Below are 25,957 nucleotides of genomic sequence, written 5' to 3'. Positions count from 1 at the left end.
GTTTGGGGGAGCCGGTGCTCGGCGTGGGTGCGCGAGCTGCCGCCTAACGCTGCTTCTCCTTCTGCAGAACCCGGACATCACCATCGCCGACAACGTGCTGCGTTTCAAAGGTAGGGGCTCCGTCCCTCGGGGGCTCTCCTGCAAAGCCACGCCTGCGCCAGGCGCCTGCTCGCTCAGCCTGGCCCGCCCGGCTGTGCGGCGTCCCGGGAGGAGAGAGCGGGGTGCCCGCAGCCGCGGGGTGCCCGGTCCCCATCGCTGCCCTTGGTGGCAGCGGCCGAGCCCTGTGCTGGGTGCCGGGCGTGTATGGATGCATCATGACACGCAGCCAGCTACAAACCGCTGTGTTCCGGCACTAGCAACGATAGCAGGTTGTATCTTATCTAGTAAGAAAAAAACCCAACGTCCCCATATTTAAATATCAGTGAAATTTCCATATGTCTTTGCTATCCTGTCTCAACTGAACCCCAGAGATAACTCGCAGCAATTTTTCCTTTCACAAAGACCTGTGAGAGGAACTGTTATCAAACCTCTGCATCGGGAACTAGCGCTCGATTTGACAGGTAAAGCAGATCTCTTCCTAAAAGATGGTTTTGTTCCAGCTGGGCAGCTGCACCTTGCAGCACTGTGGAGCTCGTGCTGGTTGGCTTGTCCGGGTAGCACTGAGGATATGCTGTAGCTGTTTTTATTTGGGTTTTCTCATTTATTTGGTGGTTTTCTTTAAGATGCATTGTCTAGGAAATGCTGCCTCCCCAGTGAGCCACAGCCAGGGCCATTTGATAGGGGGGTGTTGCGCATCATGATCACTTCAGGATCAGTTTACGGTGTGGAAGGGTGGAAATTAAACTCAGTTGCAGGTTTTCGGAGCCCTTCCAGGGACAAGACCTGCGTATGCGGGAAATGAGAGCTGAACACACCCTCCTGCCATTGGGAGGGGACTCCCCACATCATGCTCCTGCAGACCCACCAGAGACCGGCCTCCCTGGGTGCTCGCTCGTTGGTGTGGAGGCTGGATCCCCCAAAGGCTGTCCAGCGCAGAGGATTTCCAGTCTGAATCAAGCTAGCTGTGAGCAGACGTTTGGGCCCCTCTTTTTGGGAAGCTTGCACGCTGCCTTCCTGCGAGCAAGGACCCTCTTCCAGCGTGACGCAGAGTTGCAGCAGCTTTAGCTGCAGACTCCAGCGACCACACCTCTGAGCAACATTTTGGGCTGTTTGTGTCTTCCCTGTTATCATGTGGTTCCCTCTTGCCTCCCAGCAAGGCAGGGGAAGCACTGTAAATAACCGCTGAATATTTCTATGTATGAAGCGTCCTTTGCCGGTGGGGTGTGTGGAACTGGCTAGGACCTTCATGCTGACTGTTAATTCTTGTCTTTTAGCTCAGGGTCATGGTGCTAAAGGGGACAACATCTACGAATTTCAGATTGAGTTCCTAGAACCGGTTGAACCTAAAGTAGGTATTTTTACTTTTCTAACTCTTGCAAAGAAAAAGTAATTTTTTAAAAACTTGAAAGGAAAATGGCTGTGTGTAAAGTCCGTAATATGCTGTTTAGATTTTCCTGGTGACTCTGTAACTGCTGCAAACTAAAAGCCGCCTGTGGCAGTCCTCTGTCCCGGTGCTCAGCCACCATCCTGTCTTAACGCAAATCACCTCACTGGAGATAGTGCTCGCGTGGGTCAGCTCTAATAGAAACAGGGCCTTACATGTATCGGTTGTTAAACAGTAGTTGTAAATTTTTTTAAGGATTTAAAGCAGCAAAATAATGGGAGAATCTGGCAACGTGTTGTCTGATGCAACCTTGACTGGAGAGCAGGGGAATGCTGTGCTGCAAAGTGTCAGTGTGATGTTTCCTGGCTTCTTTTGCAGCCTGACAAAATAAAGTCATGAAAACATGCTTCTGGCTTGTGCAGATTTCTTAGGTTGCCAGTACAGATACACTGTGGCTCCTCTTGCAAAATCTTTTCTTAATTGCTGTCGTAGTCAGATAGGAGAGCTTGGCTGGAAGAGCAGCACCTTTGCATTACTCACAGGTGGCTGTAAAGTCTGTCTTTACTTCTCAAAGCTGTTAGAGGCACAGGAAAACTCGGGGCTCTGCTCCCAGTGCAGGATTTGTGCTGCTTATTCCTGGTTGCCTGTTGGGGATAGCTGCAGTCAGACTGGGAGCCACCATTCACCTCTGCTGCTTCAACAAGGGAGGAGACCGTTCCCTTTGTGCAACACAGCAAGGGGCCGGAGGGTAAATTTCTAGGGTCTGGTCATCCTGAAATTGATGTTGAACCGAAACTTTCCTGGGGAAAGGCATCCCCAGCTCTACGCTGCTGTCAGCAGGCGGGTTTATTGTGTGGCTCCTACCAGGTATTCAGTGGCAGACAATGAACATCTCTTGATTCCAGGATCTGGTCACCAGTTTGTCATCTGTCCTGTAAAGCAGCAGCTGCCTGGTCCACAGTGTGGGGAGAGGTGCCCACCACTGTCCATGCTTGTCCCTTGTGCTGGCAGACACAGGCTGTGCTGGGAGCCAGGCCTGGAAGGCAAGCCCTTGCCTCTGCAGAGCAGCCTCCTTCCAAAAGTCTAGTCGCTCTGAGTCACCATGGAAGGGGCTGCGAGCCTGCAAGAGGATCGATGCAGTGAAATCTGTGTAACTACAGGTGGTCGGGACTGGGAAGTATTGCAGTCCAGGGTTTTCTCTTTTAGCTTTGATGTGCACCATGAGTGCCGCTTGCTGGTGCCAGGCTGGCCACCAGCGAGAGATGGAGCCTTTGACAGGCAAGGATCAGGCATTGGTAGCTGTAAATTACAGCTACAGCCTTCGGATGTCTTAGGAGCATCCAGACAGCCTTGAGAGAGCAGTGCTGGTGTGACGTGCTCAGTTAAGAACGCAGTTCATGGCTCTTCTGCATCAGTTTCAGCTGGTTTGAGAGGCAGTCCCATGCAGAGCACCCTGGTGTAGGCTCGAGGTGTGGAGGGGTGCGATGATGCCAGTAAGGGTGGGTACCCAAGGTGACAATGCTGTGGGCTGTAAGGATGGAGGGGTTCTGGGGTGCCATTATGCAGAGTGTGGTCGTGGTGGAGAGGGCTCATGGGGTGGTAATGACCACACTGTTAGGGCCATCAGCTAACCATTGTCTCCAGGTGTTTCCTAAGGCTATTAGCTCTTCTTCTCACTGTAGCAGATGTCACATGGGGTCCCCTATTTTGGACAGGGACCTGTGGCTGATGGTAGTGTTGTTTTTACCACTGGTTAGAGGAAGTGGATGGCTCACAGTACTAAATGCGGGAAGGTCTAAAGCCAAGATCATGGGTTCTGCCTAGGAAGGCTAGCACCAGGGTCTGTGCTAGCTCTTTGTAGTGGGATTCAATGGTGCTGTGTGGTACAGGCAGGCTTTCAAGCCGCTTATCAAGTCCTACAGTCGTCACAGTTGCCGTCTTCAACTGGGCTGCCCTTTGCTTCCATGCCTTGGGTGGCAGAGAGATGCTTGTGCTGCAGCAGTCCATGTCATCCCTGCCTCCTTGACAGGGAAAGCTTGGGTATCAACCCAGTCTCAGAGCTTGTTTCTTAGGACTTTTGCTGATGTATGCTTCTGTGCCTGCCCTCAGCCTGTATGCAGGGTGACTCAAAGGCAGCTGAACATCACTGTGCAGAAAAAAGAGAGTAACTGGTGGGAGAGACTCACCAAGCAAGAGAAGCGCCCACTCTTCCTAGCTCCTGACTTCGACCGCTGGTTAGATGAATCGGATGCTGAAATGGAGCTGAAGGAGAAGGTCAGTCCTGTGGGCACATGTAGTGTGTGCTGCCAGCTACAAAGTAAGGATAGCTGTTAAGAACTTGTGTTCTTAAATGAAGTTGTCTGGCATGCTGATTGTTACTGCTGTTTCACACAGATCCCATGTAGAATTGGTTAAAGAGTTAAATTGTGAGCAGGAGTTCAGAAATAGGCACATTTCTGGCTAGAAAGAGCAGCAGCTTGAATCTGAACTGGTGGCTGTGCACTAGCTCAGCACTGGCCAGGGCCTGCAGCCAAAGGCTTGCACCCCTTGCACGACGCCTTCGCAGCCCTGTGTCCCGATCCATATGAAGATCATATAAATGTGCCATACGGAGCCCAGAGATGCCAGTCCCGGGCATTGCTTGTCTGGAAAGCAGGGTTTCTAAGGCCTTCCTGAGCCACTGGGCTGGCCCTGACGGTGCATTCCCACCATCTGGTAAGCTCGAGCAGCTTACTGCAGCAGGGAGGTGAAAGACCGTCTTGGAAAAGACTTGAACAGATGACATTTCTGCAAATCTGTTTTACAACAAATGCTGCCCTGTTCTCCTCCACAGCCACTGAGCTTAGCGTAGAGGAGAAAGGGCCGCTGCAATGCCGGGAGCCAGAAAGCACTAGTGAAGGGCAGGCAGAGAGCCTGGGCTGGATGTTCTCAGTTCCCTTCAGGTCAATGGTGGATCATGAAATGTTTTAAGGAAGAGCTCTAAGAAACAGTAATAAGTGAGAATTAACACAGAAAACAGTAGGCTTTTTCAGCAAAAGCATCTAATTACTAGAATAAAATACATAGTGAGGGCAGGATAACTAGTTAACACCCTCTAGCTTTTACTATATCATAATTTCTGGATGATGAATGTGCTGTTTTATGCAGGTGAAAATTTAAACGCTCTAGCAACTGGCTGCTTAGCTGAGTTTTAAACCCACTAGCTTTGCAGCAGTATAGTTAATAAATCACTTGCTAATTACAGTATCAGTCTTTAAAACCTTATCCTTCATCTTAAGGAAGAAGAAAAGATTAACAAAATGAAAATAGAATCCAGAGTCCCAAAAGACCGTAAGTAACCGTACGTTTTTAGTGTGTAAGGTGGGGTTTAGAAAGCTTCTGTCACTCTTATACGCGAACCTCAACTCTTACGGAGCAATTTTGACTGGCTTGGTGCATCTTGGAGGGGGATCTTTGTATTGTGAGTTATTTAGAAATTTAATAAAAATGGACTGCAGTTTCCAAGGAATTTAAAAAACCTGACTAGCAAGAATTGAGTTCTAGCAGATGGCGGTAAAAGCAGGCAGAACCCACAGTGCACACAGCAACCCTTTCACTGCAATCAATAGCTTCCCTTTTTCTTGTAAGCTTTATTCCCACACAAAGCCTGGTTTGCAGCTGTACTCTTTGCAGAAGTGTTACCATTGTACTCTGATCACCTGATGTGTTCATTATTGATTTTAGCTTTCAAACACCTGAAGAAGGGATACTTAATCATGTATAATCTTGTACAGTTTTTGGGATTCTCTTGGATTTTTGTGAACATGACAGTACGACTGTTCATCTTAGGAACAGGCAAGTAATAATATTTTATTTACATTGGGGTCTTTGTTTTGTTTTTTTAGTGTTGTTTTTAATACTTTCTAAATAGTTAAAACTAAAGGAAGACACATTTAGGAAACAAAACTGTAAAAGCATCACCAAAGCATGCAACAAAAGCCTCTCAAAAGCCATCACAGTGTCAAGGATAGGAAAATACTGACCTCTGGTAAATCACAACTGCATATTCTGATGAATGATACTTGTACTCTGCCAAGATTACTTCTGAAGAAATCAGTTGGAGCAAAATGTCTCGCTCACTGCAATGCTAGTATTTTTGAAAATGAGACGGGCAGAATATTTTGGTTTTGAAGTGAGAACGCTTTACACTGTTGAGGTACAGCGCTATCGCTTTTTTTGTAAAGTATTTACTGAAATAGCTCTTGATCCTTCTGTGTGTGAAACGGAGCACTTGAGCAGTGTTTCTGGCCTAACTGCTGCGACTTCAAGATAAGGCCTATAAAGAAGTTACATAATTATGCATAACGGTTTTTGAAATACAACTAGAATCCTGTTATCAAAAGCTATGCTGCTGCGCCAGCTTCCTGAACTAGAAATTCATTTGTTCTCTAAAATGGTTTCCTGTGTCTTACAGATTCCTTCTACGATACTTTTCACACTATTGCTGACATGATGTATTTCTGTCAGACCCTGGCATTAATGGAGATCATGAATTCACTAATAGGACTAGTCAGATCACCGCTGAGACCTACTGTAGCGCAGGTAATATATTAAAATTCTTCTCCTTGCTCCCCCCATGTTTAAAGTAAATCTCTATTTTATGCAAGCGTTGAGACTCTCCTAAAATATGTGATACAACCTCACTGGCACTGGACTAGAGAATATATTATTCAAGAGGCAGGAACTCGTGCTTCCCAGCCTTAGCTGTGGCAGGCTGTTTTCTTCCATCACCTACGTAAGATACTTCAGGACAACAAAAGCAGGAAGAGGCTGATGAAAAGTACATGATTTTGATTTGGTGCCAGGGCCTTTTTTATCCTGGTTGTGGTTGTTGTGCATAAAAATGAGGATAGATGATTTAAGACTAGGTCCCTTGGATTGCACCTAAATACAGAGCAAAATGCATGCTCATGAGAAGCAGGTCACAGCTCAGCTGCACGGTTAGTTATGTGCTCAGCATATGTTTCGGGTGTGAAGAGTAGATATCCTGCGTGTGTTTGACAGCAAGGACTTGCTCTTTCTTTTGATGAAGAGTGTGACTGTTCCTTAATTTGTTTTTCTTAAACAGATATTTGGAAGAAACTTTGTTTTGTTTGTTGTCCTTGGAAGCTTAGAGGAAATGCAGAGCAAACCTGTGGTGTTCTTCATATTTTATTTCTGGAGTATCATTGAGCTGTTCAGGTTTGTGGGATTTTTCCTCTAGCAGATGTGTACAGAACAACGTGGTTGTTCCCAAGAACTCTTTAGAGAAGGTTTTGATCCTTGTACCTTTTGGAAGAGTGGCTCTAGTGCATTGGCCCCAGAGGGTAAAATCTCCCAATGCAGAGCAAACCTGTGGTGTTCTTCATATTTTATTTCTGGAGTATCATTGAGCTGTTCAGGTTTGTGGGATTTTTCCTCTAGCAGATGTGTACAGAACAACGTGGTTGTTCCCAAGAACTCTTTAGAGAAGGTTTTGATCCTTGTACCTTTTGGAAGAGTGGCTCTAGTGCATTGGCCCCAGAGGGTAAAATCTCCTTTAGACACGGACTATCACAGCCTTCCTAGGTTGCTCCATCTGCCAAAAGCTGGGACAAGGCTGGAGTCTGAAAATAATACTACCCTGAACCTAGGGAAACCTGTTGCTTTTTTTCTTGAGGGTTCTGTTGCTTTGAATTTCCATTGTTAAGTGAGTGCACTATGCTCTTTTTCTCTTTCAAAAGAAGTATTTGGAAAGGTTTATCAGGCAAGCCAGGCAGTTACATTCATCTATATGGTCAGAATAATAGCATTAGTTCTGTAAACTGCCAAATAAGGGTGTGTCCATCATGATCCAGAGGAACAACTTTTGAATATTCTTGTGTCATTTGGGAATTACGTTGACTATTCTATAGAGCAGATATATGCAAGACTAATTCTAGCAGCAGCTTCCATTTTAAACAGTGTCTGTTTCTTCTCACGCTGAATTGGCTTTAGGTATCCATATTACATGCTTTCATGTATCGGTATTGAATGGAAACCACTAACCTGGCTCCGTTACACTGCCTGGATCCCTCTCTACCCTTTAGGAGGCTTGGCAGAAGGTATGTCCGAAAAAGACATTTTAATAAACAATGGAGTCAAGGCTGGGCAAATAACTCAATTTTTGGTTTGGCTGCTGGACTGAAAAAATCATGTAATAGAACAACAGATGAACTGCCATTTGCTTTGAGCTGAACCAAATGTAAGCATTTTTGTCTTTCTTACTGAATCAAATATTTTTTTCAATTTGATGTGAAAAGAAGTCTTCCTTTTGGGCACTGGAGAGGAAAGTAAAGGCAACAAAAGGTTACCTGACAAAGTGACCAAGCGTGTGCTGCAGTCCATGGAAGCAGCACAAGACGACAATGCTCGCTTGCCTCCGCTGATCCAAAGCAGTGTATTTGCTTTTGTCTGCTAGACCTGACTTGGTCAGCCTAGCTTGGGTTCACACCAGCTCACAGATCTTGACGTTATCTTGTAAATCATTGCACAGGACAGGCAGGGGCCGATTCTTCCTCTGAAAGCAGCGTAGCCTGTTCTGAGACGGGCATGGTGCTTCCCAGATAGGGCTCTGCTCCCTTTCTGCTTTGAGAGTGACTGGTCCGTGGAAGAAGCAGGCACCTAGTGTTCTTGCTGTAGCCCCTGTGGGCGGAGGGGCCTTACAGTGACCTCTTCTGTCTTAACAGGTCTGGATTAATTTTAATTTTTATTTATTTAAGCAGCATATCACCGCCTAGCTTCTAGTTGTAAGAAATGTGTTGTGATCATACCTGTCAGAACCTGTTTCTATGAGCCAGGAGTAGGCTTGAGCATTGCCCAACTTCAAACAGAGGAAAGACTACGCCTGTTTCATTGCTGTGGGTTTTCCTGCATGGTAAATACTGCTGGCATGGGCCCTGCAGGCTACAGTTGTGTGTGAGAACAGTGTCTCACCAGGCAAGTTCACTGCGCTTAGACTTTCATAGCTGAACTGCTATACTGCCTCAGCTAGCTGCTTTCCATCATACTGCATGTTTTAAAAAAAACAGCTTTAAAATTGGTATAATTAACAAGAGCTAGCAGATAAGAAGGGAATATCCTGAAAAAGTTGGAGTGGGCTGGGAAATTGTGTATTTTATCTGTGTTTGATAATGATGGTGGCCTTCTGCTTTCAGCTGTCTGTATCATTCAATCCATTCCAATCTTCAGTGAAACAGGGAAATTTAGTCTGGGATTGCCAAATCCACTGAACGTCACAATCCAGTTTTCATTTTTGCTTCAAATATACCTTATAGCCTTGTTTTTAGGTAAGATATTTAATTGTATTTCTCACTATTGAAATAAAAAGGCCAGTTTCCTCTGAATGAGTATATTTTTCAAAGAAAATTGAATTCCTGCATCTTGGGGATCATGGCAACACAAAATTGCTTGAGGTTAAGCATTATCCTTGCTGCTTGTTTATGTAAATTTGTCACTGATGGAGGGGAACACATCTGCAATTAGCACTGGTTAGCCCCCCAAGAAGGAGACCTTGGTAACAAGTTAGCGGCATTATCTACGGATCACTTGGGTTAAAAGAGTAATTTTTACATGTATTTATAACCTCAGTATACTTAGTTTCACCTTTTACATGGTATTTTGAGTTTTGGAATGATTTAGTGGAAATCTAAACATAATTTCAAATTAAAGCAATGTTTAACTAAACTGCATTATAATCACTAGTGCAACATGAAGTCATGTTTTTCCGGGAAACAATATAGAAGGCTCTTTAAATAGTAGTATATTTGAAGAAGAATGGTGCTTGATACATATTTGGTTTCTGGTGTTACATTTTTAAACATAAGTTAACTTTGCAGTAACACCCAGTCACATAAGTTAACTTTGTAGTATGCACACCCAGTCCGTTTGGGTATCCACAACTCAGTAGAATCTAACCTAGAATTTTATGTAGTATGCACACCCAGTCCGTTTGGGTATCCACAACTCAGTAGAATCTAACCTAGAATTTTAACCTAAACTTTCACTAGATTTCTTCCCTTTCACAGACATTGCTTAAAGAATACCTTTAATCAAGTTTCACTCTGAAATACCTGTTTGATCCTTCCCCAGCTCTGCACAGCCGGTGTTGTAACTTTTTAAAAGTGACAAACCAACCTTCTGAGCAGCCCGGTACCAAACAGCCTGTGCAGCCACTCCTGCCTCACCCAGCAAGAAAAAAACTTGCATTACCTTTCAATGCTACACACACCCTTAAACCATCGCTTTTTTTGTGTGGTGGTTGGTTTGTTTGTTTTTTGTTGTTTTTTTTTAAATTTGGTACAGCCATCTAGCATTAAAAAGATGCAATAATGTCCTACCTAAACACTTCATTCTTTTTCAGGGGTATATATAAACTTCCATCACCTCTACAAGCAAAGGAAACAGCACCTCGGACCAAAGAAGAGAAAGATGAAGTAAAGGAGGACTGCAGTGCTTTCTTACCTAACTTATCTCAATGACAAGATAAGCCTCTAATTCTTACGGTTTTACCCACTGTAATGTAAAGAATTTTGTAAAATTAAATGATCACGCTAGATTTCATGATTTCATAGTGAATTCAGGTAACATTCCCGTATACTGTATTTTGTTCCCTTTCAATCATGTATGCATGGCATTTACCATTGAACAGTAACATTTAAGCTTGTGTCCTGTCAACTACCATATTAGAAAGAAATCCTATTATCTGCATATAATATGCTTATAAACAGTGGAGCAGCACTACATAGAAATAGTGTTTATCTTTTAATTGGGTATTTGCTCTTTCAATATTGCATGCAGATAGGGCTTCTGATGTCGGGATATACTATTAGCTGGCACATGCTGTTACTAGGGTGGATCTGGATGGCAGGAGGAGCACAGTCTGAGACTGCTGTGAACGGTGTTTGGGTGTTTGTTAACGGTTGGGGTAAACTTGCTCAGCACATACCCCCCTTTTCTTCTGCAGCGTCCTGATGCTGCAGAATTAAAACTGGAAGTAGCTAATGTCGATTTAAATGCTACCAACTTAGTCTGTTTCTAGTTTAGCCTTAACAGAATAGGAGCGCTGTGTGGATCCTAGCATTCCTGTAGCAACGCATCCTTATCCAGTCATTCTGTGACATGGTCAGAAATGCTTTCCTGGTTGGTAATGCAAGCACTGAAACATAACAAAGTAAGGAAACATAGGTACCAGCTTTCTCCTAGCATGTGAACCTGAACGGAACTCCATCCCACCCATGCAAAGGAAAACGTGGAACTGTCGTGGGAGACCGGGCTCCTCTGATTATTCCTGGCAGGGCGGTAGCTCCTGTATTTATAGCCTTCAGAAAGGCAGTAAAGATTGCTTTTCTACTTAAACTTAGGGGTGCAACTGAGAATTTGGTGTATGTATGTGCTTTGTTGGCTGGCCCCTGATGGGATGGAGTAGTGGGTCAAAATAACCGTGTATTATTTTGATAGCATGTATCAAATCTCAGTAAGGGAGATCCCACGCAGGGTTTGAAGGGGCCCTTTCCTCTGTGCTTGCTTTAAACAGCAGCAACAACAAAAAAAGAGAAGCTCCTCCCACATTCCAGGTCATCTACTCTCTCACCTAGAAACCTTTGTTTCAGTTGACTTTATATCAACATGCCCTTCTTCACACCTAGCCTCCGGTATTTAATTCCAGATCCCTCTGGCCTCCTTAATCCAGTTTAGAAAATGTACGAAAAGTTTGCTCTACACCGTATTGTGGTTATGAACAGGTTGCTTCACAATAACTGCCACCACCCCCAGGGCAATACAAAGCAATGCCAGCAATCCAGAACAGGCACTGAAGTTGAGATTAGCTTAGTGCCATGTTACTGTTTATCTTTTTCTACTGTAAAACAATATCCTCCAGAAAATTTATTTTCTCTATTAAAGGTAACAAACAGCTTAATGTTTGTGATACGGACCCAGTGATTGTTACTGTAAAGGAAGGGAAATAGTGTTATATGGAGATTTTAACAAAGAATTGGTACAAGCTCCATGCTGCATTTCACAAACGTGTTCTGTCAACAAAAGGAATGATGCAACTTCTCTTTAGGGATACTTGAGGCTCGCACTCAAAGGAGAGTGCAGCTTACTTTACTCAGAAGAGTTGAGCATTATTTACATAGTATTTCACTATAGCACACACTGTACCTGTTTGAAGTATGTCAAAGGATTGAATTAGCTGAGTAATGGAACAGCAAGGATCACTTTCATACTTTAATTTCTCCACTGGGCATTTAAACTTCTGTTATGAAATCCATATGTATTCATACATGCTATTTCTCAGTGAAATTGTGGTACCTAGTGCAAGCTGTCATGGATCTTACACTACTGAATTTTAATCCTTCAGAAAGAATGTGTTTCTATAATAAAGATTTACAACCAAATTTTGCTTTAGTTCACTTGTTTGTTCTTTCCCTGAATGTGAGCAGTTGTATAATTTAACTCTTGTGATAAACAGCTGGGAGCCGAGCCTTTACCAGGTCAATGTTTTAGGCCACACAGCCTAGTTGCTATGAAAATGGAACAAATCTGACTTAAATTTTCATGAAGAATTACTCTTTATTAATATTACACAAATAAAAAACGTCTCACAAGATTAAGTTACTTTCACAAGCATAAGCACGGCAATGCAAGTGATAACTCATTACGGCAGTACAGACTGGCTTTCAAGTTGGGCATAAAATTAGTGACAACACCCTGAAATTAGCTGTGTATCTGATCTTGCACAGCGATTCTCACATGTTTTCTTTGGACTAATCAAGTCAGTGTATAAAGTATAGTAGCTGCCTTTTAAGATACTTTTACCAGTGAGTTCAGTTATGTAGTAACCGCATTTTGGGGAGACCAAAAGCCATGAGCAGTCTGCTGCCTATGATGGCATTTTCTTTCTCTCCTCGCATGTACTGAATAACTTCCACCCATCATCCAACACAGTAATTGACTTTGGGACACTTTCCACAGTTTCCAGGTCTGACTAAAGCCTCCACAAACTAGCTACATTTATTTAGAGAGCACTGATGCGGGTAAGGGACCGCATTTTCATAGGAAGTTCTCCAAACAGTAATTAAACAGGCCCTAGAAAGTAAACGGGACAAGAAAATTTGAACCACTTGAGTCTTAATCTATAGAAGTTCCCTAAATGGAGACTTCACATTCTTTCAGTGCTGCTACTGGAAAAGTCTGTCTGCAGCGGAGCAATGTTATGATCATAGGCAGCATATTCCGATGCACCAGTACTTGCCACTTTAAGCTGCTGAGCAGCATGTGTGAGCTGAAACGCTGCATCAGGATGAGCCGTGTCAGGAAGCAGGGTGCATTCCCGCTCCAGCATGTCTGCCACACCTTTCAAGAGGTCCAAAAAGCCAAAGGCTAGAGCTGCCTTTCGTAAACGATTAAGTTCCTGCAAAGAAGGAAAACTCCTTTTAAAGCCACTGTAAGCCTTTTTACATAAAACATGGTTTTCTTACTTTTTTTTTTTAAAGGCAAGCTTATTCACTTAGAGGAAAATAACCTGAGTGATCAGTACAGCTGCTGGAAACTGCCCAGTTGCTCACGAGATAAAAAATGCTTCAGGGCTGAAGATGATTGATAGTGGCACAACTAAACAGTCGGTTTTCCCTTGATCCCTCCTATAAATCTTCACTTCTCCCTTTTTCCTTTTGTGCATTCAGTTATTGTACCTGCCTGTTTTGTCTGTGTCCCAGCTGGGAGCAGCCTCCAACTTAGCCTTCACTGACTGCTGCCTTTAACCACAGTGTCCAGCAAAATGTATATATATTGATTTTCCTTCACTATAAACTGACAAGTGCTTATGTGCATTTAGGCAGGGTATTCATTCTTGAAGTCTCTGGGGGCTACAATAACAAACTGCTTCAGCACTAAGCTTACAAGGGGAACAACAATTACCTCCAGCTACACTCTAGATTATGGATTATTACGATGTGGACAAATGTGCCTGGAATTTTGTCTTTCTCTGCTTCAGTTGTAGAAAAAATGTAGGAGATGTTTTCAGACTCAGAATGACATCTGTGTTCCTATTCGTCTCTCATCCCTCTATTTCTGCCTGGACAACAGCATAAAATCTGCAAAGAAGTTCACCACTGAAGTAGCAGGGATCATGAGGGGCACCTGCAAACATGACACATCTATACCACCCTGCCAGAGAACGTGGTGGCAGGAAAACCAGACCCCCTTGTCTCACCTTAACTAGTCTGTAAAATAGACCCAGGATGTCTCCTTTACAGAACCATGTATATTTTTGCAGAGCCCTACAAACCGGCACAGAACATACCACAGACACAGACAGTATTGTTCCTCTGTCAAATGCACCGCTATCACTGTGGATCAAATTTGGGCTGGCCTGAAACGTTACTCACTTTATAGAAGGTTTGAGTTTTTTCAGGGAGTTTCCTTGCATTTCTCAAGATCTTCTGTACATCTGTCTGCAGAAAAGAAAAAAAAAATCTTGGCAACTGCTGGGGAAGCTGCAGAAAAAACCCTCAACTATTTATTGTTAAATTATCCTGACCATTGACAAGACTGCAGCTCACAAAGGCTGCAACATAAACAGTAATTATACTAAATCCAATAAACTAAGCCAGATGTTACACTGGAGACACAGCTTTCATTACACAGAAAGCTACGCTTTCTGATTGCATTTTAATTATGACATTTTAAGAGGCAGTGTTTATAAAAATGAAAGAAAAGCAATAAGGCAATTACATTAAACAGACAAGACACACACAGACTCCACTTTGCTGGTAAGATGGCTACTGGTGATCAAAGTAAAGCATCAAGTCCAAAACCTGTATCACTACCTGGAGGCCACTTGGTTTAATCCATACGGTAACATTCTGTGCGTAACTGCGCTTGTTCTTGGGTTGCAAGGGGAAAGGGCTCCTATTGTCATCCTCTCCGTAAGGATTTTCTTTCGCATCTGGGAGAAAAAAGAAAATAAACAGACTTAACTAAGATTTGGCACGGTCATTCATGCAACACTGAATGTCTAAGAGTTATTCAAATGAGTGTGACGAGTACCTGAAATGGGTCCAAGCTGTGCCATCTTCCCCAGCCATGGAAGGGGCTCAGGACCAGGTTCAAAGAGCGACATCATGAGGTTTGATTTCTTCTTGCTATCAGCTTGTGAATAGAGCATTCCATACCACTCTGGCCTATTGAAAAGAGCAAATTCCAAAGGCTGAAAATCTTTTGCCCCTCTTTGCCTAGAATTTGCCTCCCTTCCACTGTGTAGAGGCTCACTGTTTGCAATTTATACTGGCAGAAACATATCCACAATTAAAAATCCACAGCTTTGTCTAGCAGTGCAGAGTTCTGTACAGAATACAGATATAAATAAGCATAATTTACAAATAAAGCATAAATGAGCAAAGTAAGAGATTTTTTCAGGCAGACATCCAGCTCCATACCCCAACTGGACGACAGCCACCATGCCTTCCACTTTCAGGCTGCCGTGTAGTAAAACACAGAAGTTGGGGATTTTCCCGGCAATCTGATTAGCTGAATTCTCATCTTCGGTGTCATCTGTGATCCCAGGGCCCACCTCATCACCTTCTGGGGAAGAATAAAAGCAAACAAAGAGACAACATAAGAATAAACTCAAACACACTAGTTCAATTTCCATTACACCACCCTGTATTTTCTGCCATGTAAGAGTTAATTAATACTTTTGTAGAACGAACAGCTGCTAAATGAGCTGTTTGGACAAAGTGGCACTATAATGTTATATAAATATTCCACTGCATCCTACTCACAAAACAGTTACCAAAAAACTGCAAATAAAACCTCAGCTTTGAAGAAACTAGAAGTGAAATGAAACGGCACCAAGAGTCTGGCAACAAATACACGTCTGCTGCTGAACCAAAAGCATCCTGAATTTCAAGTCCTCCTCTCCTATGCAATTTGTGGTCATTATGAGAAACTTACTATGTTTTAGCAGCTGGAATACAGCTGTGATTTAACTGTTAATATCTTCTAAGGTGAAAGGCCTAGCAGGATACGAGTGTTAATAGAGAGATGAAAGCATATCTGGAGCTTCCATTCCTCTTTACCAAGAGAAATCCCACTTTCTCTTTGCTCCACTCCAAGGCCATGACAAAAGGAAAGGGGAAGTCCTTCTTATCACAGGCTGATGCACACGTCCTCAAAGCCTACACCAGTCATTTGTATAGATACATATATACTTGGCCCCAATGAGCAGCAATTAATGCTCAAGTACAACTGAGCAATCTAGTTGTGATTAAGATCAGATTTTTCACAACAACAAATCATTCCAAGAACCAATTAGATGCAGGCATTAAATATTCATCTTGCACCACATACTTCATGGCCCATAAATATTTTTACCCTTAAGTTTAGCATGTTCTATTAATAATGATGCTATGAGGACACTGTTTGCTCTATTAACTTTCTAAACAACACAGTAGTCAAAAAAAGAAAGAGCTTATGTTCAAGGTTTTAATTTTAATGTAACCACACAAACATGTCTTTAGAGACATCTGGCATTTTGATAGAGCATAAAACCTGTGCTTCTAGTCTAAACCACCACAGACATTACAAAGGAAGTTTAAGGCAATTTTTGCTAAAAGAAACAAAACTTGCTCACCTCTGTTAAGTGCAATGGGCAGTACCAAGTGTCTGGACAGGACAGGAGGGCTAGAAATGTCAGCTATATCCACAAAACCAACAATTTCCAGATCTGTGGGGAGACAACAGGTTTAAGTCAGATTTGGAAATAGCTGAAATGTATTCAGAGTCAATTTAACATTACAACTTGTTACACCACTAAGTTTTCTGAAGCAGTGACTAGAGGTAGCACAACAGAGCCCCAACCTTCATTGGGGTTTCTAGATGTCAGTAAGATACAAACATTCATACATAATACTGTAACACTTTAAGATGAGAACATAATTTCCATCACACACATACTGTTGTCCCATGAACTGTGCTGCGAGACAAATACAGAATTGTGCACGTTGTTTTTTACACTGTACCCAACCTACTGGCATTTTAAATTCAAAAGGAGAGAAAACAAAGGTTTTCTTTAAGTATAAGGGTGTAGCTAGACTAAACCAAATCTACTAGCTTCCAGCTGGCATCACAGAACCTGCAGGAATTCCCATTCAACTCTCTGGCAGGGTTAGCCCCAATGGGGCATGTTCCTAGGACTGGGAAGACTGAGTTGTGGTTCTTGAGTTTTATATGCCCACTGGAAGTTTAAATGCAGCTCCACCTCATACAGACTTGTGGGCATTTGCTGGTAAAAGACTGAGGCAGCCATGTCCTTCATGCTCAGCCTTGTCCGATTTCCTCCCCACTTCTTGGCTGCGAGAAATGTTGTATCAGGTTCATGTCTTTTAGCCACGTGAAGGTTTTGGTGTGTGGCTTAGGCCTAGCCTTTGACCAGCTCTACACTGGCAGAGGTGTAGAGAGTACCTGCTTTGTAAACTCTTCCCTACCCGAAGCATGGTGACACATGTTGTGCTCTAGCTATGCACACAGGTCCATATGTGTATGGCACAATTAGAAATTCAATGCATTTCCAACCTGTACTGCAGCTGGAACTGGAAAGCACAGTCTTCTTGACAGCCCAAGCAAAGGACCTGGCCCAAAGGCAATTCAATCGATTTTTCTCATAGCTGAACAATGAACAGTTGATTAAAGCCATGGAGGAATTCAGGGGCTGAGCACACCATACGCTGCATTTTAATGCACACAGAACAAAATTTCCTTCATGCCAAATTCCCATCTTTGGAATGACAGGAGGAACTCTAAGACTGAATGCAACACAAAGCCTCCCTCATCAAGACACACTGCATGCTCTTTTTCTTTGCTTTTGCTATTTTGGTACAGACACACTCATTCCTATTTAAACAGTATGCAACTACAAATAAGAAGCGATCACACCCCAAATGAGAAATGTTTTTTCTCTTGCAAATTATAAAAAACCCAAAGAAATCAAGGCAGTCTTGGTGGCAGTAATTTCTGGGTTGCAGTTCACTTCTTTGCAAAATTTTACCGCTATTGTGTCCTTATTCACATGCACATTTTATTGATGAACACAGAAAAAAAGGAAGTCTACAGGACAGATCAAGGGAATGAAATTGCCCGTAGAGCTAGAAACTCACAAAAAAGAAATTATCCGAAAGGACACCTGGGCATACGATCTAACCAAGTCATTCTCTTTGCACTTCCCAAATAGCACAAAGCCAGCAGGAACTCCCATCAGCTCCCTTGCAGAGTTAGCCACATTGGGGTGTCACTGAGGTTGCCAACCTTTAGCTCAAGAGCCACAGCACTCTACTGCCTGACTGGAAAGAACAACAAAACACATGTGGCCAAGTGCACTGCTGAGGACCTGAGAGCAATTTTGATGCTACAGTTCAAACTTAATTCTTAAAGCAGAGCAGTGAAGTTCAGTGTATTCTCTCCAAGAAGCGTACCTAGCCATTGGCAAGTCACAGGCATGGGCTATCTACAGACTACCTGCTGTTCATGGGTGAAGTGTCCACTAATGGGAGGGCTGAGAAAGGTTTGCTTTGCACAGCTGTTTTTAAAAAGAACTTGGTATTGGTAAGAAGTGCCAGGATGACAGACAAAGATTTCATAAATCTCAAACTTTACTTGCACTGCCTCACCAATTCTTCTCGACTCCACTCCTAGTGGATTCCTTGAAGAAACCTCCAGAAAGATGCTAGTTTGTCTCACCTGATAATACAGAGCCTTTCTGATAAAGGCAACTCTAACACAAAATGCAGCCCCTTCTTCAACACGCCTCTCCTATCCTCCGTGAAGCTTATGAGGGTATTCATGGAAAGCAGCCTGTGGCTGTCTTCATCAGTCTTTGCCCCTAGAAATTGGCACCCTGAGCTTTGAAAGTGCCTCTACTCTACTCCAGCCCTTTCATCAGGTACACATGGCTGAAACAGGATGATGTTCTTGTCCCCCGGTGCCACATATACCAAAAAAATTACAGTCAGCAATTGATCCTTGTAGAGAGAAAGTGGATGAGAGAGTAACTATACAGGATAAGAGGTGGTAGTGAAAAGGTAGAAATCAAATGGATTTAAGTAAAAAAGCAATCGAAGATTTGTTACCTGTATTAATTGCTTTAGGAATGGGGTCTATTTCCTCATCTATAATGAAAGGTTCTGGTCTGGGAAATACTTGCACATCAGATGTTAAGTGGCCACACTTGAGAACAGCATGGAATGGTGTATAAGCCAGGTCTATTAGCTTTCTAGAACACGATCAGTTATTATTAAGGAAAACATAATACATAGCAAATGAAAATAGTTTGTCTAAAGCACACTAACTTAGCTCCCAAAACTTTTTTTTTAACTAGAGTTAATTCAATAGTTCTGGCATTGCTAAATTACGAAACAAAGCAGCATATTATCACACTGATGGCAAACTAACAATAACTGTGGAAATTAGTATCTTCTATCTGCTAATCATAAACAGATGCTATGATTTGGTTACATAATGATTAAAATAAATATTGACCTTAACCAGTGAAGGTCAAGATGAAAATACAGTTAACAAGATCATAAACTAAAAAAAAAAGGTTAATTAGAACACCTCATATCATCAGACTTCTTATTATATTTGTTTTCCTTTACAGATACTAACTGGAAACCTTCACAAAGGCATATTATCTACAAGTCTACTAACCCAAACATCGACTGTACATTCTTCAGGCAAAGGGGTCCATCAATGGTGAAAATTTGCCCTTCCCCATTGTTTAAATCTATGAGCCGTTCCAGGCAGTCTAAGGAATCCGTGCTTTGAAGCTGTAAAGAAATAAAGTGAAATGTTTTTATTAAGTTTTCTTTTTACTCTCTTTTTATTAACCAGTATGTTTTCAGAAAATATACACAACACAGCAAAAAGTATCTGACTGGATGCTATCATGATTTTTTGTTATCTCACTCCTTTCTGAATAAACCAACACTCTTGGTCTCCCAGGAAATGTACTCCTTATGTTGCATTTATATTACACCAGATGAAATAATCATAGAATATCTCGAGTTGGAAGGGACCCATAAGGATCATCGAGTCCAACTCCCAAGACATTGCTTTATCATGTTAGATTCTGCTTTGAAAGCAGGTTCAAGCAACCAAAAATCCCAGAAGCTCTCAGTCTTCAGGAGCACAGGAATGCCTTAACTAGTATAACATTTTATTGGTAATGCTAAGTTTCCAGCACCTTCAGGATCATAATTTTTAGGAGGGAAGGCAGATAGAATTCTTTTTGAGAAGTTCTTAGAGAATGCTTGTGAAAGCACCTAAACTTATCAGTAATAGAAGATTTATTTCAAACATTTTCCCAGTTATTCTGATGTTTAAACAATGCTTCAATCCATCAGCTTAATCAAGAGGATCATCCTTGATAAAGACCTTGAAGCTGAAATATCTATTGCATGCCTAAGTAGAAAATCCTTCTGTGATAGACAGAAGAATATAGGTGTCAGGTCAAAAGCAATGCTATTAATAAAACCTAATCTAAGGAACTTCAGTCTATATAGGCTTCTTTTTAAACATTTTTTATTCAACAGAATTCTAACTACTGTGAAGATTTTTAAAGCTGATACTGAGATTTTCAAAGGTACCTGAAGAGAAAGAAAACAGTCACCTTTCCTTCAAAACTAAGGGAAGTTGGCTTGAACACTGGCTTAGAGACTTTAGAAATTTACTCACTCACATTTCTACATAAAGCTATTGCTGTTTTAAGTGTTGACCATCTTTGCAATAGAAGTAATTAATTCAAGAATTTAACTGTAGATTAAGAAAAGACCCAAAACCCGTTCAATGTCATTAATGCAGTAAAGGTAGTAATATCAACAGAGAAATAAAAATTGCATAATATCCCCCAAGGAGAAACTGACATGATTTGTAAAGATTATGATAATAATGCAATAGTAGTAGATAATAATAGTGCAGTAATAAACTTTAAAAAAGATACTACAGTTAAATTTCACCGAGTAACTAACGCTAAGCACCAGAACGTCAACTAAACTTTAAAACTAAGCACAAGAACATCAAAGTATGTTTTGTGCTGACCCGATCATTAGTTCAGAGAAGAACAGTAATTATCCAATGTAATAAAGAAGGTGGTATGTGTTAAAGGCATCACCTCTTCGAGATTTGCCATGCACATGACATACAACTTGGATGGGAATGGGAAAGGCAACGGAAACCGGTTGCTTTCACTTCGCTGGTTGTGAGTAGCTAGTGAGTGCCGTAGGGAGCCTCTGCCAATCCCCAAGCAGCCATCAGTGACAAGAACAACCTTGAATGAAAGAGGATAGATTAGCATTTCCAAGTAAAGACACACCTCTGTCTGCAGAGGGCAACTATACACCAACACATCTCAGTAGCCTTCCTAGCAGCATGCACTTCTACACTGAAAATCCCAGCTCACACGGGGATTTCCTCCACTGAGCTGGGGAAAGAATTGCGAGTAAAATTTCCAGAAACAGGTACATAAATGAGAAATTGAAGGTTTAACCATTGCAATTTAAACTACGTGCATGGTAAATACACATTTTTTTGTAATTAGGCAACTGCACTAAAATGTCAATTTCATAGCCAGAAACACACCATACTGTGCATAAACATGGCCATTTTTAAGTGTACACTAGAAAAACAGTGACTATACAGCCAAAAATGCAGCCTGCTGCTGCTGGACTCAAGAACTTCGGGTTTATTTTCAGACGGAAGATAAAGGCCAACTATGACCATTTCTTCTGCAGAATCTGGAGGGCAACCCAACTTCCGCAACAAGCCACAGAAGCCACACAAAAGGTGGTATTAATTACCCTAACCCTTTGCAAACAAATACAGCTGCAGTATGCTCACATTTTGCAGCAGAACTATTAAAGCAAAAATACGTATTTCTCCATTCAGTCACACTCCAAAGTCACTCCTTGTAGAAACCTGCACTAACAGGTTATGCTGAATAATGGAACTATTTTCACTCAGCTGAGACCCAGTCATTTCCAGAGTAGTAAAACAGCTGCTCTTTCAACACTGCACAGCAAGAGCAGGCATTATTTTTGGCTGAGAGGTAAGGAAAATTAAATCCAATTGAAACTCAATATGTAACTGCTATGTCCAGATTTGTATTCTCTCTTCATGCTCAATCTCTCTCTTTTGCAGTCGCTTCAGTTACCATCTGAACTGTTGCTCACCTGTAATGTTTTTCACTATTACAAGATTCCGCACAGTACCTTCCCCACTGCCTTTCATCAGCCCAGCACCTGCAGTTCCAGTAAAATGAGCCATGACACAAACGAGAGACCAAATTGTTGAGGTCTAATCTATGCTTGGTTTTTACATCCTTCTGGTTCTTTGCTTTGAATGTCTGCTTTTCCAAGGTGCCTTTTATCCTTGTTAGACTATGAAACATTGCCTAGACAACAAACCTCTATCCTTTTTCTCCTTAAGGAATATTGCTTGAGACATCTTCCTAGCTCGCTGAGCTGCAAAATTACTGAACTTAAATCCTAACGCGAAGAGCAACAGGCTCTTAAGTGTCTCAGAAAACTGAGGGCTAAAAGCAGACTTTGCCATAAGAGGCAGGAAATTCAGAAGGCTGAGAGCTGCAAGGGCTGAATGGAGTGTGTGAGCAGATGCATGCCAAATGACTCATTAGGGAAAGAAGACAGATCAACACACACTCAGCAGTAGTCCCATGCTGTTGCTTGAGACCTGGAACTGTTACAAGCCCTGGAAACCATCAGGTACTGGAGGAGAAAGGTTACTGTATGTGTGACGATATCCTTTCCAAACTGAGTGAGGCTCCTGGCACAGAGATTGCATCCAGATCAAATGCCAAGCCTCCAAAATAGTACTCTTGGGCTGGATTTTATAATCCACTCCACTACAATAACACGCTGGACAGGAAGCAGTCTAGTTTTTTGCTGCTGAATATTTTAATAAAGATCACCTTCTGTTCATATTCCAAATATATCCAAAATACTAACTCTTTGTCTTCCTGTAGCACCAGCGTGCCTGAGAGTATTCAAAGTTTCCAAATTACATTTACATTTCCATCTGCAACTTAGAGGGAGTACTAAGTATACGCTGGATCCTAAGAACAGTGAAATCAGTCGTACCTGGCAAGGAATTGCTGCACCCCATTCCTGCTGGACAATATTACAAACCCCCAGCAGCGCTGACTCTAGACAGGTTTTGTCATAATCATCCATGTTACTTAGGGCTTCCTGTAAAGACAAACACCACTGTCATTGCTGGGTGAAATATCACTACCAGGAAACAGAAAAGTTATTCACAGTTCTGTGGTAAGTCGGTATGTTTGCTTTGTGTTGTAACACAAGGTGAAGTGCTATGTTCTTATATACAACCTGCAAAGTTAAAAAAAAAAAAGAAAGAAAGATACAAGAAATAGCAAACGGTATCATGAGACAACAATGAAAGCGGACTTTGAAGAAACAATAATTTTACAAACACAGCTCTTTGGGAGAAAAAAAATCCTTTGCATGTCTCAAAGAAACAGTAAAGTCAAAATTTGAAGCAATGCCTAACATGAAACATTTAGCTTAGAAAATCCTCCCAGCTGTCAGAGCAACTTTAACTTCTTAGGGATTCAGAAAGTACGCCACAAGGAGCTTGTCTCACAAAAACTCTTTGGCAGAGAGAGTAACAGAATCCAAAACTCCTATCTGCATCCTGTTTCTATAATCATAAACCAGCTTTTCTCCTTAAAATAAAAACTTCACACTTAACACAGCATCATAACAAGGGTGCAGCTGTAAAACTAACATGCTAGAGGAGTTTGGCTGGATTCGTGGCTTTCAGAAATTCCTCAGATGAACTCTTAGTGGCAGGGGGAAATAAAGCAAACAGAATGCACTGGCATTCATCTGCTAAAATGCAAACGTAACAGACAATATCTTTTAAAATCTGTATGTTTCACAACTGACAAACCTAAAACGTGGTGCCCTGTGACAGTGACATACCATTTTGTCTCGATACTAGGCATGATAACCGGATACATATGTACAATTTTTACTGGATTCAGAGACTTTCAGTGCCTTACTGCATTCATCTGAAATTTCTTTCTTGGACTTTATCCTTTCCATTTTCTCCCAACTTCCCACTGCATCTGCGAGGCCTAAAATCACTTCATTCTCATTCTTGCCCTGCTTCAACTGGTACACACTCTTAAAAGCATCTTCTCTATACCAAATCACTTGACTCAGAATCTTTCTAATGGTCCTGTCTGCTGCATCATTTATCAAGAGCAAATCAACAACTACAGACAAAAGTGTGAACCTCACAGAACCACTGGCATTTTTAAGAGCTTCATCAGGCAGCCCTTTCCTTCATCCCCACTTTTAACTTAAATAACCGCACTCCAGAGGTCACCTGCAAAGGTACAATTTGTGAAGTAGAAAAACGTTTCAAATGCATTGACTTCACTTATCCTTAAAATACGGATAAAATGCTCAATTCAAGACGTTGTGCACAGGACGATATGAAATCACACAATTTCACCATGATTTGGAAACATGCGCGGGGTTTTGGTTTATTTTTAAATGCTGACAGCTTACTGCTTTTGTGTTTCATGCAGCCTACCTGCAGCGTGTTGTAATCTCTCGTAAAGGGCACCATCAGCTCCCAAAGTGATGAAAACACCACCAAGGCTGTGAACTCCAGCTTGTAGTTGGTCGCCATGTGCTCAAACAGCATGGTCAGGCCATGAACAGCCAAGTGTTTCCGCTGGTACTCCTCGGAGCCCTCCACCGACACCGGCCGTGTCATGGAGAGCGACACGTCCATCACCACCACCGTCGGCATGATGAGCTGCTCCTCTCTGCTACCGTCGCGGAGAACAGTGATCCCCTGCATGGAGGGGGAAGAAAAAGGCCACACATGATTATTGAAGCCACAGTTATGAGGCAACGCGTCTCGCCCTCTCAACTGACCCCACTGTGCAGCAGGGGAAGTGACAATTACCCTTTTCCCCCCCAAAACGTGGGATTTAGCACAGATTAAGTCAACAGATCTGCTCCTGAACCACACACAGCACATCCAACCGCTGTAAAGGCCTGGAAACGGTGAGCGCGGCCAGGGCTGAGTCTCGAGGAGGGAAAGGGAGCAGCAGGGGCACCCCGAGGGCCGAGGAGAGGCCCGGGAACCCCCAGCAGGCAGCCAGCCCTCCCTCCCAAGCCTTCCCCCTCAGCGGGCCCTCTCCCCGGAGCCTTCCCCCGGGGACGGCCCGGGGTGTTTCGGGGGCTGAAAGGCGAGCGAGGCGAGAGGGGGAAGGGAAACGGTGCCGCTCACCCCCAGCCCGCCGTGCCGCCATGGGTCCGTCGCAGAAAGCGTCCCCCCCGGAACGCGGCGGCCGAGGCGGGAAGGGGCCGGGCCGCGGCTGCCGGGCGCCGCTCCCCACGGCCCCGGCCAGCCTTTCCCACAGCAGGCCACCCCGCGGGGGCGGCCGGGAAAAAGGGTGTTTTCAGCAGTAAAAGCAGGAGAAGTCTGTAATACTGCATACGTTAGGGAAAGCAGTTCAGTTAGGTGCCCGTATTGTGGAAAAGTACTGCCACCATGAAATAGACTGCTATGCACTGAGAAGAGTTTATGCGTAAGCGTCCCAACGGGCTAGTGGGCCTCCTTCTCCCAGCTCTGTAAACGTGGGAGTAAGGATAGGGGGTTCAATAAACTCCGTTGCAAAGCTCGGATGTACCCCTGCAAAACTGTCTATTCAGACAACAGTTTGCTTTAAAATTATCAAATCATCACTTTCGAATTCCCCTGTGACAAATCTGCTGATTGGATTTTCATGAGCATTATATCTTTGGCCGGGAATGTTGTTGTTTCTTCCTTTGTGGAGCTGCACCGTATCAGTGCCGCTTGGTACGAAAGAGTTACTGACACCATCCTCGGGTGGCTCTGCCAGCGAGGGGCTGGGCCCTGCAGCGTCCCTCTGCCTCGGTGATCGTGGTGCAGGAGCTGAGGGATTTGTCCAGGGGACAGCGGGTTTTAAACCTCCCTCTGGCATTGCGAAGTAGACTCATATTGTGGCAAAGGCCAGCAGAGCTGCTTGTCTGGTCAGCCGTACGAGATGCCTCAAAATGAAGCTACGTGTGAGTTGTCTTGTTTAAGTGACCACTGGTCCATGCAGGGGACCGGTGTGATTTACCCCCGCTGCTCTCTTCCATAGCTGCCGTGAGAACAATACGTGTCTCACGGTTGGCACTTTCATCTGGTAGTTTGTAATGGAGATAATCGCCTGCCCTTATACTGAGAATAACCTGTAGTAGCAGACAAAGATATTGGCTTCAGAGATAGACCCAAATCTATACAATACTATTTAATCTTCTTAGGGACTGCAGGTATTAAACTGGATTGGCTATTCCTCCAGTAATATGTCCTTCA

At 43.0% G+C, this 25,957-nt stretch overlaps 2 protein-coding genes across 2 annotated transcripts in view; one reads left to right on the top strand and one right to left on the bottom strand.

Annotated features, from left to right (window-relative positions):
* Positions 1-11,914, top strand: part of HACD3 (3-hydroxyacyl-CoA dehydratase 3) — a 13,006-nt gene extending 1,092 nt beyond the window's left edge. The window contains exons 3-12 of the mRNA XM_009280487.1: positions 68-110; positions 1,374-1,447; positions 3,593-3,757; positions 4,762-4,813; positions 5,207-5,317; positions 5,937-6,064; positions 6,591-6,703; positions 7,478-7,584; positions 8,677-8,808; positions 9,882-11,914. Coding sequence (XP_009278762.1) covers positions 68-110; positions 1,374-1,447; positions 3,593-3,757; positions 4,762-4,813; positions 5,207-5,317; positions 5,937-6,064; positions 6,591-6,703; positions 7,478-7,584; positions 8,677-8,808; positions 9,882-9,958 — 1,002 coding nt within the window. The 3' untranslated portion in view covers positions 9,959-11,914. The remainder of the gene's footprint in view (positions 1-67; positions 111-1,373; positions 1,448-3,592; positions 3,758-4,761; positions 4,814-5,206; positions 5,318-5,936; positions 6,065-6,590; positions 6,704-7,477; positions 7,585-8,676; positions 8,809-9,881) is intronic.
* A 168-nt stretch (positions 11,915-12,082) lies between these two features.
* On the bottom strand, positions 12,083-24,904 carry VWA9 (von Willebrand factor A domain containing 9). Its single transcript, XM_009280420.1, has 12 exons — positions 24,863-24,904; positions 24,155-24,421; positions 22,672-22,779; positions 20,688-20,843; positions 19,226-19,344; positions 18,649-18,791; positions 16,158-16,250; positions 14,962-15,106; positions 14,573-14,706; positions 14,353-14,471; positions 13,912-13,977; positions 12,083-12,935 (listed from the first exon to the last, which is right to left on the bottom strand). Exons 2-12 carry the CDS (start codon positions 24,374-24,376, stop codon positions 12,684-12,686), a joined length of 1,557 nt encoding a protein of 518 aa, XP_009278695.1. The 5' UTR covers positions 24,377-24,421; positions 24,863-24,904; the 3' UTR covers positions 12,083-12,683.
* Between the last annotated feature and the right edge of the window lie 1,053 nt (positions 24,905-25,957).

This window comes from Aptenodytes forsteri, unplaced genomic scaffold, assembly GCF_000699145.1.
Source record: "Aptenodytes forsteri isolate BGI_AS27 unplaced genomic scaffold, ASM69914v1 Scaffold83, whole genome shotgun sequence".
Lineage (NCBI taxonomy): Eukaryota > Metazoa > Chordata > Aves > Sphenisciformes > Spheniscidae > Aptenodytes > Aptenodytes forsteri.
Note: the sequence above shows the minus strand (reverse complement) of the source record. Positions and strands in the feature narration are given on the sequence as shown.